General features: G+C 36.4%; 1 protein-coding gene across 2 annotated transcripts in view; it reads right to left on the reverse strand.

Moving 5' to 3' along the window:
- Positions 1–2,434: 2,434 nt before the first annotated feature.
- The window catches only part of elfn1a (extracellular leucine-rich repeat and fibronectin type III domain containing 1a), a 78,122-nt gene continuing 64,175 nt past the window's right edge, over positions 2,435–16,381 (reverse strand). For both annotated transcript variants that reach the window (XM_055021577.1, XM_055021576.1), the window contains one exon: positions 2,435–8,931. In XM_055021577.1, coding sequence (XP_054877552.1) covers positions 6,168–8,534 — 2,367 coding nt within the window. In that variant the 5' untranslated portion in view covers positions 8,535–8,931 and the 3' untranslated portion in view covers positions 2,435–6,167. The remainder of the gene's footprint in view (positions 8,932–16,381) is intronic.

Genomic DNA, 16,381 nt, shown 5'->3' on the forward strand with positions numbered 1-16,381 from the left:
TACAATAATTCTCAGCAGTTCGTCAACTGCAGAATCTGGCCCCCTAAAAGTCTTTGGATGTAGTCCAGTGCACCTGTTCACTTATCTGTATTTAGCAACTGCTGATTGGACTTCTATTCTTTTACTTTTACAAAGCTTCAAAAAGTAATAAAATATTTAATTTTTTGTGATGTTTCTGCATTTTATGGGTGGAAGTCTAGCTATTTGTGATTAGTTATAGTTGTTACTGGGCATCACATTAATTTAACGTATGCACTGGTTTAAGTAAGATAATTTAATTTCTCCAAAAATGCAATAAAAACCTAGAGACGACACTGAGAAAGTTAATGTCGCTGTTTACTGTGCCTCAGACAAATGCAGAGGGGAAAATTATTATGGAACATTACAATTTTTTCTTAGTCTGAATATTTCTTATGGAGCCATTCGCATAAAATTTCAAAGTGCTGCCAACAATCCAAGTAATCCCCATACGCAAAGTACTAATAATAAAAAGTAGTCTGCAAACGAAGTACTTAGTAAAAAATTGAATTGATGCAGTACACACTTACAGAAATGTATTACGCACTTCATGAAAAAAAAAAATAAATACAAATAAGAAGTTTGACATATCTTGAGAAAAGAAAACCTAGTCTTATGTTTTGGTCAGATGTGAAATGTTTTGAGAACAGGGACAAGAAATTGATTAGTTGGGTGGGGATGCGCTGACAGCTAGAATTAAGTGAACCGGTTGATGAATTAGGAGGAAACTTTGAAAGAACAAAAGGATCAGAAAAATTAATAAAGCACTGACCAATGAAAAATAATGAAAATTGATAAGGGGAAAATTAAAAAAAAAGACAAATGAGGCTTAATGAATGAAATAAGCACTATACGTTTGCCAGGTTATTATAGGATTTAACTTAATTAGTTTGCCAAAACTGGCTGGACGGGGTTTCAGGGATTTGCAGCTTTGCCTCGCAACTAAACAAATCTCCATTCAAATGTTGTCTGGGAGGTCTTGCTGCATAGTTTCTGTTTTTTTCTGGAGTACTGTGGGTTTCTCTCAATAAAAATTATGCATTCACTTGACAACTGTACATTGCTCTTTAGTGTGCATGTATTTATGTGCTGGGGAACTGGAATCTCTAAATGAGAGGTTAGAGACCTGTACATGGTGCATCGCATTCATCTGCTTTTTACTGCTCTTAAATATTGTTCTCCGGGGAAAAAAAACTACTCTAAGGAGAAAGCATCATTATTTTAAGTTTTAAATGAGATCAGTTAATCACTCAGACATTGCTGTCTTTCTGCCTTCACTATATTAAAATTTGTGACCAGGTGTCCATGACGACACATCTGCTGGATGAAGAATTGATATCCAAATTAGTCTGACAGGTGTGACCATCACTAAAGGAGAGGCGGACTAATGGTGAAGCTTCCATTAGTCCACCTTTAACAGCTGTCAGCCTGATGTATATTAAACGACATAACACAATACCTAAAAGACATTATTGTCAATATGATCATATGTATAAGGCATAAAGGGAGCAGTGGTAAATAGGGGGAAAAAAAGACTTGATTCTTGAAATAAATACATCAAACGAGAGATTCAGCTCCCAAGGAAACTATAAATTAGTATTTGATCTGCAGTGTAATTTTCTAATTAGATCTAATTATGTTAAAGCATGAATTTATCCATTAATGATTTAGAAAAGCATGACATGTCTTGGCATATGTTGCAGAACATTTTCAGGTGTGTATTTATTTGTAAATATGGGAATGATGGACACAAAAATTATCTCCTACTCTCTCTGCCATCAGTCTGGCATCGCTACAGCATATTTCAGCTGTAATTTGGCTCTATGATGGATCCACCATGGTGTCAGTTTGTTGGAAAGGCTTCAAAAATGAAGTTTTTAAGTATCCCAAGTAAAGAGCATGTGTTTGAGATGAATTTAAATGTGCAACACAAAGCCTTGAAACATTTTTACCTTTCTCAGTCACACCAAAACATTTTTGCCTACTTATACAAACTGACAGTTGCGGGGCCCATGGACACTTTGAGGGAGGTGCTCAAATCCATAGCACATACAAGCAATCTGTTGCCATAGCAATTAGACATGCACTCAAATTTCTGAGTTCTGGAAAGTATCTGTTTCTTTAGACTTAACAAAGTTCACACAAAACTAGTTATTTTAAATGTTGCTTAAAATATATCCAGAGATATGTGAATTCTGTTGTGAATCAGAACTATGGTAGCAATGATATCGTCATCTTTTGTGCTTTCCTAAATTGTTTAATTGTACAGTAGCCTTAGTATATGGGAATTTTCAATTTGAATGAAAAAAGAAAAATATTTCAACTGAGGACAAGGTCTGATTGGTTGGCCAAACAATGGCCAAAGCTGAAGGCCGTACATTAGACCTATAGTAATTTGCTTTTTATATCTACATTTTTGCAAATCATTCAATGTACACTCAATTTATAATTTCCCACATTCTTGAAACTAAGCTATTATCATAGTAAAAATAATTTTAAAAAGTGTTAATATTATAATAAAGATACTGACTTTGCTGTATGTGCACCCTTAACTTTATTTCACAGTACTTTGTCTGAAAGCAGATAACATAGTTTTAAGAATTAAAAATAATAATAAAAAAACACATCTTTGTGCTCTTGTTTGTTTTGATGCACTCAAATAATTGTTGCACTCTCTATATGTTTTCCTCATCACTTAGAACTCTTATTAGACACAGAAGTGCTACAATATGCAATATAAAAAACATGGTTCTAAGTAGCTAAATAAACTAGAACCCTCACAGCTCTTGGAACATACTGAAATGCTTTTTATAAAAATAATAAATGAAGATTTAACAACAATATAAACATTAGAAATAATACAACGATTTACATTTTTACTTAAATCTCAAAAAATTTAAGGCGGTTGAAATATTAAGTCAGACAACCCATTTAACAGAAAACAAGGTGCTTAAATAAGACATTCACATCAGGCTCATGAATGTTTCATCACAGAGTAAAATAATAATATCATGACACATTTAAATGAGATGGACAGAGTCATGTAAGAGAAAATGTACAAATGAGATTGGAATGATTAACTCTATGGCCAAATAGCAGAGAATGAGCTTAAATTGGATTTTAAACAATAACATTTACATTATGTTTTATTTTAAATGCGAGTTAATAGGTTGCTTTTCAATGTATTTTAATATGCTGAAGCAATGATGAGAAAGACATTTAGCTCCTTTTTATACATGTTGACATTGCAACAATTCATTATGTGACGGAAAATATATTTCTTCCATTTTATTAACTATGTGACGAATCATCATGAGCCTTGTTGGAATAAAATATATAAGCATCTTACAAATAAAAAGATTGAAATAATATATTTACTAAAAAAAAAAATAACATGATTTATAAATTCACAGCCATTAAGTCAGAGGATTCAGTTTCATTTTTGAAAACTATACTTTAGCATGTTGATGTATGCCTGGTACTTTGCTTTCATAATATACAAAATGATTTAACAGCCTAAGCAGATAAAATTCACGTTAAACTTCTCAGCAAGCAACAAGGCCAATCTGAAAAACAAACTATCTTCGTTCATGTATACAATCACATATTACGCAATATAGCAGGCTGGAAGAAATATTGAAGAAAAATAAAAATAAAAGTGAAATCCACAAGAGATAATAGCATGATTTAAAAATCTTTTTGAAAATACATGGAAAAAGCTGCCATAGACAGATCAGAAAATGTATCTGTTACATTCATCTATTGGGCTCCCCTGCAGGGTAGCTTTCTGTCTACCTAAATAATGACAATGTACAGCTGCCTTTCCATTGGAGTCTTAGTGTTTAACAGCAGGCTTTTAAGTAAAATGTTGTTTCTGAATATAACAGTTTCCCAATTTGTAATTTTAAAGAAGGAGCTTATAAAAATAAACAACTAAAATTATATTGCTCTACTACTGTATGCTAATTTGATCCCCAGACTAGGCAGGAAAGCTGTAAACATTTTTAGCTTTTTCTACTTTGGTACAAAAGATACAAATGGCGGTTCATGGAACAGAAACATAGACGTTAAGATCAGCATGGTCTGTACTGCATTTTTGCCAGTTGTGTGTCTTTCATTATCCAACCAGTAAATACTGCACTTTGTGATTCAGGGAACTTAAAAACTGAATCCATCTGAATCATGAAAAAAGCTCAAAACTGAATGAAAGAAAAATAACTAGAATATAACTGGTGGGATTCTTTGAATTTACTTTAACACTAGAACCGCAAAGAGGTCATTTTTACTCCTTATACATTACCAGCTCTTAGTAAGACTTGAATCCACAGTGTCTACTACTTTATGGCTTTTACTTTAATGTCCGTCATTAGCATTGCATCAGTTATGGGTTATGTACGATATGGGAGAATAAAAATTTGACCTTTTAACCAAGGACTGCAAAGTAAGTAATTTCTACTCTACATAAATGGTATCAAATACACAGTGCTCATTATATTTGCCTATGAGACAATAAAACACTCTTACCATATTACCCATGTGTGAGTAATGTCCAGGTCAAATCCCCATTAGCCATATACTACTGGCTCTAGTTTGATACTATTTAAAGGCCTGAAAAAAGAACAAGAATCAGAGGTCCAAAAAAGTGCATCAAGTCATCTTATTGCTCTCCAAATTTTTTATTTAAAATTGGTAACATTTTTGTTAATGGGCAGCTCTCAAATATATATATTTGAGAATTGTAGCAGACCCAGTGGATCTTCTTCTGAGGCTGCTTGCATGCTTGCTATTCCTAATTTTATTTTTGAACTCTGCAGATTACTTGACTGCATTGTGTACATCCTTGGACCATCACAAATTGGCTTCTGTAATTTGCAAATGCAAGAACAAGAACTGTGCAATAACCCAGAAAGTGGGTAGAAAACCAAACCACAAGTCCAGTCGATATAAATGCATTTCTATTTTGGCTTTGTCTTTGTTTCATAAATTATTAAACACTGCAGTTTTGGCATTTAAGATAATATTCGGACAAATATACAACCTTGTAACGACTGGATCGGATATGAAAACTTACATTAGAGTTTAGAGGGTGTATTTTATTTCCTGTTTTTTTCCTTTGACTGCATCTTTAACACAGCATGGGGATGGATATCTGGTGGGATTTTGAATGTTAGAGTCAGTCTTTGTGAACGTGTGAAGATAACATTAATCTGGAAATATTTTTAATCAAAAATATTACTTCTTTCGCGTAGCATTTTTATTCCTGTTTATTTATTTATTCATTTATTTTTGTTTGATTAATTTCTTCATTCCTTTGCTAAATTAACAAAAACACAAAAGAGATGTTAGACGTGATATTAGAAAATTTTTTTGGATGATGTATAAAATGCCTGATAAATTTTACTACTTATCAAGCATGATTGAAAATGTGTGCCTGATGCAATTTTATAGAACAAACTGGTGAAATAGTTTTTCTCTATAGAGTTAATAAAACTATTGAAATGATCACAATACAATCTGTTGAAATTGTATCTTTGTCATTTTTAAGGCTTCTAGAAATGGGGATAAAACCTATGGCAGTTCTGAGGAGTACTGGGATGATTGCGGTTCTAGGGCTAAAGTTAGACGTTAACAAATATTTTCAACAAAGACAGCAGTCAGTTTGATAAACCTGATTCATCTACTAATACTTCACCATTTACACAGCAAACATTTCAAATATAGAAACCCATATCTGTACACATTTTTCAATTAAATATATGCAAGGAGGAAGAAAAAAAGTGTTCTGCTTGTGTGGGTCCCAATAGTTCCTCAAAAAATTTAAAAGTTTCATTTTCTTCATATAGTAGATTCATATTACACAACAGCAAATCCACTGTCACAGGACTTGGCCATGCGATACCCAAAAAACCTAATATCCATTGTAACATATATATAATTAATTTGCAATATGTTTTTTCCAAGCTGAATGCTTTAGATAATAAGAGAAGTTTTAGAATCCTTGTCTCATCTTCTTCACAGTCAAAAGATAGTGTGATATACATGAAAGATTAGTAAATTATGGTAGAGAAGTATCCATTGATTCAAATGTCAAATGATGTTCTTGTGTCATTTTAGCAACAGAAAGTCCATTTTTAAAACACCTAGATGAATTATGATTTATGTTGGGCTGAAACGCCTTTCCAGTAGTCTAATATGTCATGCAGGTCCTCATCCTTAGCAAACTGAACTTTCTTACGCAGCGCATGGCCGGCAGCCATGTATTCCTCATCTTTATGTCGCTTGCGGTGGAGTCTGAATCGCTCCCAGATGCTGTGTGAAGGTTTGCAATAGTATTCAGGGCTGGATGAGTAGCTTAGATTGTGATACTGAGAAGACATCTGGGAGTAGGCTAAGTCTCTGGACCGGGAGTGGGTAAGGGGTTCCAACAGCTTGTGGCTGTCAGGTCCCTCCAGCTCCTCTATCTGAGCATCGGGATATGAATGCCGGTGGTCACTGTACTGGCGAATCTTGTCTGCCTCCGCCCTCAAGATGGCTGCGGCAGGTGTTACTGTAATGATGCTCTCTCCTGTTGGGGAGGTTTTCTCTATGTACTTGGAGTCAGAGCGATAAGGCCTTGGGCTTCGCATGGGCCCGCCTGTGGCAGTGCTGGGCCTCTTTGGCGAGACATCAGAGCTTCTATGCCTCTGAAGAGAGTGATGGTAGCTGTCCTTATACACTGGGGAAAGAAGGCCAGGGTTACTTTGGGGGTGCTCTGATATTAGCACCAGTTGGGGCTCTGCTGTCGACACTGCTCCAGATTTAACTCCTTGAAAAGAAGTTGATTCCGATTTTAGGGCATCTATACAGTTGTTGATTATCTGATTGACTTTATCAACTTCTTTTGCAATTGTGGAAATCTCTGCCACTGATCCTTGACTGTTCCCAGCCATTCCCATATCGCACTCTCTGCGCTCATGATGATCCATGCTCCGGACATCCATGTAGTTCCCCTTCATCATTTTTGGAGTCTCACTTATCTCTTGAAACTTGTACTGCTCCATTTCACTTGCAGATGGGAGGTAGGGCATACGGGCCATGCTCTCTCCAGCCAGCAGCTGCTTCTGTGACATTCGTGAAATAGTCCCTCCTTCTAGTTCTTGTCCGTACTTGAGTTCCATTATATTTTTCTTAAGACTTCCTGATTTTCTTTGCTTTTCATCTTGTTGACGCTTCCTTCGCAAACAATAATACACAATTCCCAGAAAAATCACCATGCTGAAAAGGCAGCCCAAAATAGTCATAATATAATGAGTAGCAGTTGCATTGTTTACAACTCTGTCTTTTCCATTCCAAGGACCAGTGGAGAATGTCAGACATGTGTGATTTTGTTTCAGAGAATTGCGCTCTGAAGTGACACAAACTGTGTAGTTGGAGTGGGGTTGAAGGTTTTTAATCTCAACATCTTCCTGTACTTTATAGAGCCTGTCCAGGTTTGTGAAGAAGTTGTTGTTGTAAAGAACCAGAAAGTACAGCTTTTTGAAGGGATCAGGAAACTGAACTGTAACAGTAGCAACTGTGTTTGTTACTGCCTTTAGATTCATCACAGGGGTTCCCTGCACCTCGTTTTCAGTTGTACCAATGGTTGTGTCTTCTGGTTCTGTGCCTGAGGAACAGTCTTCCGGCCCACAAAGTGTTGAGTCAGGTGGTAGTGTTGTGGACTCCATAGAGACAGTAATAAATGGGGTCACATAGTCATCGGTACACACAGTAGTTAGCATGTGAAGTGCATTTCGATATGTAGGGTTGTTAGGATTCTGGCTCAGTAAGCTGTAACCTGCAACACCACGAGGAGAGTCACAGACCATCCGCTCATTTGTCCGGTTTGGGAAAGTTGAAAGCCATTTCACAAACCCCAGCAACTCACACGAGCAATTGAAAGGATTTGTATACAGCTCGCAAGTGGTGAGCTTACTTAGGCTTGTAAACGTAGACCCATCTAACTGTTGGATTCGGTTCATGGAGAGATCAATATTTTCTATGTTGGGGCATTCCCAAAAGGCATTATGTATCACAGTTTCAATCAGGTTCGCCTGGAGGTAGAGGTACTGCAGCTTTCCTAAACCCCGGAGGATCCCCTCTGTCAGGTTTCGTAACTTGTTGAAGCCCATTTGGAGAACTTGCAAGTTAAACTGAGCAGAAAAGGCTCCGTCTTCTATGTATGAGATCTCATTCTTGGTCAGGTTCAGGTAGGTCAAGTTGGCAAAGCGACTGAGAGAAGAAAAATGGATACTTTTGATTTTGTTTTCATTTAGACGAAGGTCAACAATGGTGTTATTGATATGCTGTGGGATGGCTTCGTAGGGTGGTTGATTTTGGCTGCAAATTGCAAGCCATACAAAGCCCTTTTCTCCCTCAATCAACCAGCAGTCACCACTTACTCTGCCAATGTGAGTCAAACATATAAGAGTTATAGACCAAAACAAGGCACTCATCACCCCGTCTGATCTACTGGCCATTTGTGCTTTTCTTAAAGTCATGTATGGATCCAAAAAACAACAAAGGGGTTTAGTAGTACAGTTGTTTCAGTACCTTGATTTGATTCTGTTGGGGATGCAGCAGGAAGTTCAGCTGTTTTCAGAGCCACAATAATTACAATTTCTTGTTTTGTGTTTATCGATGGGTGTGTGATGATGCATATTGTCCCCATGTACCAATAAAAAAAAAATATATATATATATAGGCTATCCTTTTTCAGTTTCTTTTCAATGAGATATGCTTGTGCCAATTTTGAGGCGATGTTCAAAGGGAGACTCCACTGCCTCGGCTTGTCTTGAGTTTTTGTCCTCAGAGGCTACCATCATTAAACCGTCTCATCTTGGTGATTTTGACAAGTCTCTCCTTTCTTTGTCTCTCTCATGTGCACAGATGAATAACCTGCAATATAAAAACAAGAGCACAAAGTGGATCATAAGCCAAGATTATAAGATATTAAACATTTATGTTGACAGTAAAATGTTACATATAAAGAGATGATTCGTGTTTACTCAAGCCCTTCTTATTTGCTCTTCGCCAATTATTTCGTACACAGTTTAAGAAGTGTTTGCAGTCTCTGTGGCACACTCCTATTAAGGGAAACTGTAGGCCAATTACCACTTGACAGGTTGAGTAAAGCTGGGTCCCTGTTTTCACACCATTAACCTGAAGACTGTCAGGCGGGAGGTTCATGTTAAGAAGCCGTGTTAAATCATATACACAGCACCATGTGAACTGACTGCTTGGATCAAACGTATTTAGCATTTTTACCTTATGCATGAATTAAAATCTCTCAATGTATTGTAAGTAGATAAATCTTGTACATAGATCAAATATTCAATCAAAATTTTATGAAAAGAATACATATAATATTCTCATAAATTTCACCTGTGCAAGAAGAGTTGACAACAAAAATAAGCAGTGAGAAGTAACTGCCCCTAGTTATTTTGTTCTACTTGTACTCATTTGTTATATCGAAATGTTACAAGATGTTACAAAATGACTGAAATACATTTTTCTTTGGAACTGTCTGATGGACACCAGTTTTAGAGGCTCCTGGGAAGGTTTACTCTTCCATGGTTTCTCCAATTGTGGATAATGGCTCAGATTGTGGTTTGCTGCAGAACCAAAGCCCAAGAAATAGGTTTCTTACTGATTCCAGACCAATAAATGAATGAACTTCTTCAGATTATGACATTATGATGGTTTTTTTTTGTTTGTTTTTTTCACCTACTCATGTCAGACAGTTTCTATTGAAGTGTACATTTGATCCTACCAGTTGTTCTACCTGACATTGGTTAGCAGTAAAATGTCTGACTATACTGGAAAGCATGTTTTGTGACTAATATTTGACTGTCAATGCTCAAAAGTATAATTCTGACCTCAACTTTTCTCTGTTACATCACGTCGTTGTTATAATTGCAGACTTCATAACAGCATTTACCAACCCAAAGGTCATTGTGGTGTTTTTTACAGGGGGAAAAAAAACAACAACTTCTTGTTGCACAGATATCTATGAATACAACACTACAATCAACAATAATAACATATAATTCAAAGCAATCCGCTGAAATGATTTTATTATGCAGGAATGAATGTTTGTACTTAACAGAAAACAACATTATCCATGAAAAACCAATGTATCTATTTGCTGCAATGTTAGAAGAATATTTCTTTATTAGATAATGGCAGCAAATGTATTTCTACTGATAAAAACTTAGTGAATTAATAAGATAAAGCAAATGTGTAATAAATACAGTTTTGGGAGAAGTAACATGAATAAATTAAAAAAAGAAGACCCATACTGAGTTTTGTATCCATCATCTCATTTGCTATGTTTCCAGTCAATCATATGCTGAAAATGAAAACATAGCAGTTACTCAGTATGAGGGCAAAATATATATGCTAAACCCTGATATTTTGCTTAGTCCCAGCGTTCACTTGTGTTTAATTTTTTTTCAGCAAACAATTCTTGGTTCACACCTAGTGACGTTGTAAGCAAGGCTTTCTTTTCAACTGTCAATAAGTGGATGCTCCAATTGTTATTCTAAAAGCTTAAAAAGACAAGCAGTCCAATTCTATTGAGTTCACATAGTGCAACAAAATTATCAGTAATGATGCTTAGGTCATCAAGTAAAAGCACCGGTCAGCTATTCAACTACAGTTAAAATGCAGGAATAAATGGTGTCGTGAATACTGCTGTAGACTGCCAACGGCTGCCATTATAAAACCACCTTCATGATGACAAAAGAGCAGTGGCACAGGAGCACTGGAGAAAAAAATACTCTGAAAACCCCTGAGAGGAAAGAGGTTCCAAATCAAATGTTCCATGAAATGAATATGAAAAATACAGCTCTGCAGAATATCTAGCCAAGCAGAAGATATTTTAAGGAAAAAAGGGTGCCTTGTTACAGTTTCTCAGTCTACGACCTTTATTGCTAATACTGCATGGCAGAGATTGAACTCATCTGACCTGGCCTCCTCTTGCTCACAGCATGACAACATGCTTTTAGCCATTAAATGGAAGTTTAAGTTAAACCTGAGAAGTTTCCCACCTCCCCCTCATTTAGAATGCATTGGCTGTGTTTTGTTTGTTGACAGTGACTCACTCTTAAGTGACTCACTGTATTACCACTGAAGCTGCTGCACAAATTAGACATAGGATAGTTCCCCTATGTAAGGGTCAGAGTGAAACACACTGCCATGCTTCCACTGATGGCTTTTGGGTGGCAAAACACAGGATGTGCTGTTAAATATGATAAAATATTTAACTCGCCCAACTCGGGACCAAATGAATAAACAACAAAATGGCAATAAAAACAATGCCTACAGTCCTAAGTTGTTATGGGATATACAAAAGAACTAGCTACATTAAAATTAATTTTCAGAGCTTCAGTTTCATGTAAATTACACCAAAGTCTGCAGTCAGATCACAAAATGAGCCTGAGGCACCTAGTGTGCATGTTGCCTTGTGAAAGCTTAGGTCTATTTGCCACCACAGACCCACTTTCCATAATGGCAGCAATCTGTATGGTCCAGTGTGAGGCCTTAGTGCAGCAGGCCAGAACACCCAAGGCATCAGAGCTGAGTGTATGCCTCTATCACATACAGGCAGCCATTCCACTGACTCTTTTCTATTTAAGTTTTATGTGGTTGGTAATGAAGCCTTTTCTTTTCTTTCCCCCTTCAGTGGATAATCTATTGAAGCCTCTATTGAAGGTTTCTGTTTTACCCATTCAAAGGGCCTTTGTATTGAGCCATACAGTAAATTATTTACTCACGTTGTATGAGAAAAGGTACATGAAATTACAAAATTTTAAGAGTCAAAATTTCACAAACACACTTGCATTGCAGAATTAAAGATTAAAGAAGTGATGTGACTTATTTTGTTTGTGCGGTAGAGAAGTTGATGTCACTGTTGTCTTGTAACAAGAATGTTTTGGAGTTTGAATCCAGGTCACCTTCTTGCATGGAGTTTGGATATTTTCCTGTTCTCACAGGATTCTTTCCACTGTCCTAAAAATGCATGTTAAATGGTGTACAAACAGTTTAAAATGTCTCATCATGAGTAGGAGAGTTCAAAAAAACACATTTGTCGATTTGAAATGTGTGTTTTTTCTCACTGACATCCTGAGCATTGATGATCTAACCAAGTCTTCAAGGTAATTTTGACAGAAAATCAAAAACACCACATTTAGAAAACAGATTGAAAACTTTGCCCACCCTCCCAACAAAGAGCTTTGTGTATGCAAATGAACAACACTTCTCTCCGTAGCTATCTCTGCCTGTCAGTCCCCTCCTATTTTTGTCCAGAAAAGAAACATTCTGCTGCATACCAAGCCACCATTCTTCTTTTCAGCCTCCAAGTGTCTACAAAAACATTATATCAAAGAATCTGTTTTCGCTGTTAAAGGCTCTTCTTTTTCTTGTTTCTCCCTTGGCTTCCTATCTTGCACTTTTGTGTCGGTGAAGGTGCCTCAATCTCCTAGGATCCTCCTCATCCATACCAATGACTGCCCTTTATTTGATGTCATTGACAATGCATGCACTTCTTGCTTGAAATGAAAAAAAAAGTTAGAGATTGGAAACGGGAATAGAGGAATCAATTGAGTTGAAATGGAAGAATTTCTCTTGGGGCAGGAAAACATTGTGCTCATAGAGGTGTTGAATTGCATTGGAGAGCAGAGGAACAGGGTCACATATGTGCAAAGAGATGCCAGACAACTTTTATCTTATGCATTAATTATTCTGGAAATGTATTTAGAAAATGTGTTATTAATTCTCTCTTTGCTGCATAAAATTAGCTGAATGTGATGCTCATGTGATGCTCATGCTCATGGCTTAGGTATTTTTTTGAGGTCATGTATTCCATGCATTTTTTTTACTCTGACTTTGCCATTTTTTTCCCTTATTTTGAAATTGAAACCTATGCCACATTCAGACACAACTTTTGTGTTTTCCTTCTAAAAGCCTTAATTTCTATACAGAAAGATTTGATTACTTTCTTACATGCCTGTGTGGGAATCAAAACAATGTTTGAGAAAAAATTAATCTTTTATAATTTCCTCAGGTTCGCATGAGGGTATTGAGTCCAAATTATGATGCACTTCTTGTTAATATTTGGTGAAGATTTTAAACAATATAGCAAAGAACTGCATGTGAAAGTTGGTTAGGTTATTTAAAAAACATGTATAGACTTCCAACCCTGTGTACCCCTTGAGTACAGAAAAGTTATTCTTTTTGTCCTGCAAATTTCTAGCAGGACATTTGCAGGACAAATGTGCGGCCCAAAGGGTCAGGCACTATCCAAAGGTAAAACATTATCTTTGGATAGTGTAACCATGCAAACAAAAAACTGTTTGCCAAACATAGTTCTTCTCCACACCCTAGTGTGTGGAGAAGTGTGGAGAACTAAAACTAGGTAAACCTTCAAGGATGAAGCATTGCGCTATAAGGATGCTTGTCTTCAGTATGGACAGGAAGTTGGTCAAAATTGATAGGACAATGGACATTGCTAAGTACAATGCAGTCCAATTAAGTTGTTTAGATTGAAATATATCCATATGCATTAATAGCCCAGTCAACAACCCATGTTCACAGAAGCCCTCCTGCAATCAGTTACAGAATGTTGATTCAGGCAGAGCAACTGCCGTTGTTTGACAGGTGTCAGATTTGTATAGTGGTGTTTTGTGTTTTTCACCTAAAACTATAATAAAGCTATTACAAATCAAAACTAAGAAAAGTATGTGTTTAGTTTAAGCAGTCAGAATGTGACACTTCATTGTGAATTGAAGGAAAAAAACAGGAACAGAATAACTGTGCACCACAACACAAAGTAAGACTTGATCTCTGTTGCATACTGTGACTGATGGTCAGTTTTTAATCCTAGCCTTTATTTAGTGTAGCCTTTATTTAGTGTCTTGGTCATGTTGTTTTGCACACCAGAAATGAAGAGAAATCAGCTTGTCAGACATTGTTACTTTTTCTGATGTCTACACTAATGCTCCTCTTGTAAGTCTGCTAGCATGGAGTTATACCTGTGGGTAGTTCAGGGCATCTCACTCTCCCACTCACCAACCTTTGCTTATCCCCCTCTATCAAATTCAAGTCACTATTGTTTGCCATCAGAGTGACATCTGGTCTTGTACCTTGCAATCTAAACTCAATTACACAGGGCTATGCCTCTTTTCAGCTACTCAGATCTTCAAAGTATCATCTGGCTTTGCAACCTCTGTTAGCAACTTAGTTTCAGTTTAAATTCTTTGGGTTCCTGCCTGAAGTGATGAGCCACCAAATGCTGTCAGAAAAAAAGTCTTACTTTTCTACAGTAAGCTTTCTAATTACTTTTGATTTTTTTTTACATCACTTCTAAGATTAAATGTAACCTCTTAGAACTTCTTTGCGTGGTTCAATTGTACTGTCATCCATACTTTTTCCAGCTTGACTTACATCCTCTTTTTTGCCTTTATTTTATGTGTCCTGTTCTACAGATTTACAGATTTCCTTTGACAAGTGGAGCATTAAGGCTTTTGCTATATTGCTCCACTTGATATAAAAGAAATATATAAAAAAAACATAATTATAAATTGCTTTGAGTTTAGCTTAAATGTATTGGACATGGAGATGGAAAAGAAAGGAGAAAAGAAAGGGAGAAAGATGGGAAAAAAGATTTAAGAGGAAAATGGGGGATAATAGGGGAGAAAAACAAGGATTGAGTGAATACAAGTCAATACCCTAGAGGTTTACTTCTTCACCAACCAAATAAGAAATAAACAAAGCCAAGAAGCCACAGCAAAAACAATACATGCATATATATATAAAATATTAACATTTGTAAAGTCACCTTAAGTGTATAGTGCCAAGATGGTGCATCTGAAAAACACCTGAATATAAAAATCTGTGTGCGTGTGTATGTAAGAATATTAAAACAAACAAATAAATAAATCCCTTTTTAAATGCAAGACTAACTTGATTGAAAGTGACATGATAAAGTGCTTGTTTTGCACACTTGCCGATTTCTTATTATATAATCCTTATAGAATTTCTGAGACTTTTATATAGCACAATATGCTCAAAAATAAAATGTCACCTCTTTAATTTTTGTGGTATTTTTGGAAACCATTAAATTAATGTGGGTCATAAAATACTTCTGCTGCCAATTAGTGTCAGTTCCATAGCAATAAGCGTCAAATCAGGATCTAGATAATAAGTACTGCTGAAGAGTTGCTCCATCTCAATTAATGCTGATGATACATTAGTGTTAAATGTCAGATAACCATCTTTTTTTGGATAATTGAGACCTTGAGAGCTTAGGTTTGGCTGATACAAATATATCCTGAGGCAATCTGAATTTGAAATTGTCTCTGGGTCTATTTCAGCTTACTTGGTATTCCATGCAGGTGTCATACTTTGCGAAACTTTAAATGACTTACTGCCCTGCCATCTCTTGTAAAACCCCTATATCTCCCTTTATTGTTCTTCATTGTATCAAGGGTCCTTCAGCAGCCTCACAACCTAGCATGACTTAAGCTTAGACAAGAGCTAGAAAATCTCATTACAAACTAAAGGCTCGACTTTAGGTGGCAGCTTTTATGAAAATGATAAGCTATGGAGAATGGTACTGAATCATGGTGCACTGATTGAAAAAGATGCATAAGTGAAATCCTGGAGGAGAATTAAAGCAGCTGACTGCAATCGTTACTAACCAGAAAGAAGATAAGTCCATCCTGCATGGCCCTCTGCACCACCTTCTTAGCATTTCTGTGGCAATCTCTTTGCTGTTGACTTAAGGAATGACAATCTATAATAAAACCACAACAGTTCAGCTTTACAGGATGCATACTGAACAGGGGAAGCAACTGGAATATAGAGAACATTTATCAAAGGGACAGGAGCAAAGTAGAGTTTAATTTAATTCAGTATATTTGAGAATAAGCTACAACTTAGAATAACACCTGAAGGTTTAAATGCAATTTTCCAGGCCATCAACTGACTATCAAAATGCCACGTTATTTTGCCCTCCAAGCCAAAGCGTCTGCCAGCCATGTCTGCGGCTGCTGACTCATGACATATTGAACAAAAGTGGGAGCTCCTGTGCAGGCCTGACCACGCAGGGAAGTTGTGGAAACATCAATCTGTGAGGATTTAAACCGAACAATGTAAAAGGAGTTCTTCCTCTACAGTTTCAATGACTAATTGTTAGTGAAGTGATAAAGTTCATGCATGCTGACAAAAATTTCAGATAAGACAGCCCTCCTTATCTTTGTCAATTACCTTGCCACATTCAGGCAAAGATTCAACACCAATTAACCTTCAGAGAGAGACTGGAGCTAATTCAATTACACCGGACTGC

This window comes from Poeciliopsis prolifica, unplaced genomic scaffold (assembly GCF_027474105.1).
Source record: "Poeciliopsis prolifica strain line A6 unplaced genomic scaffold, Auburn_PproV2 SCAFFOLD077, whole genome shotgun sequence".
Taxonomy (NCBI): Eukaryota; Metazoa; Chordata; class Actinopteri; order Cyprinodontiformes; family Poeciliidae; genus Poeciliopsis; species Poeciliopsis prolifica.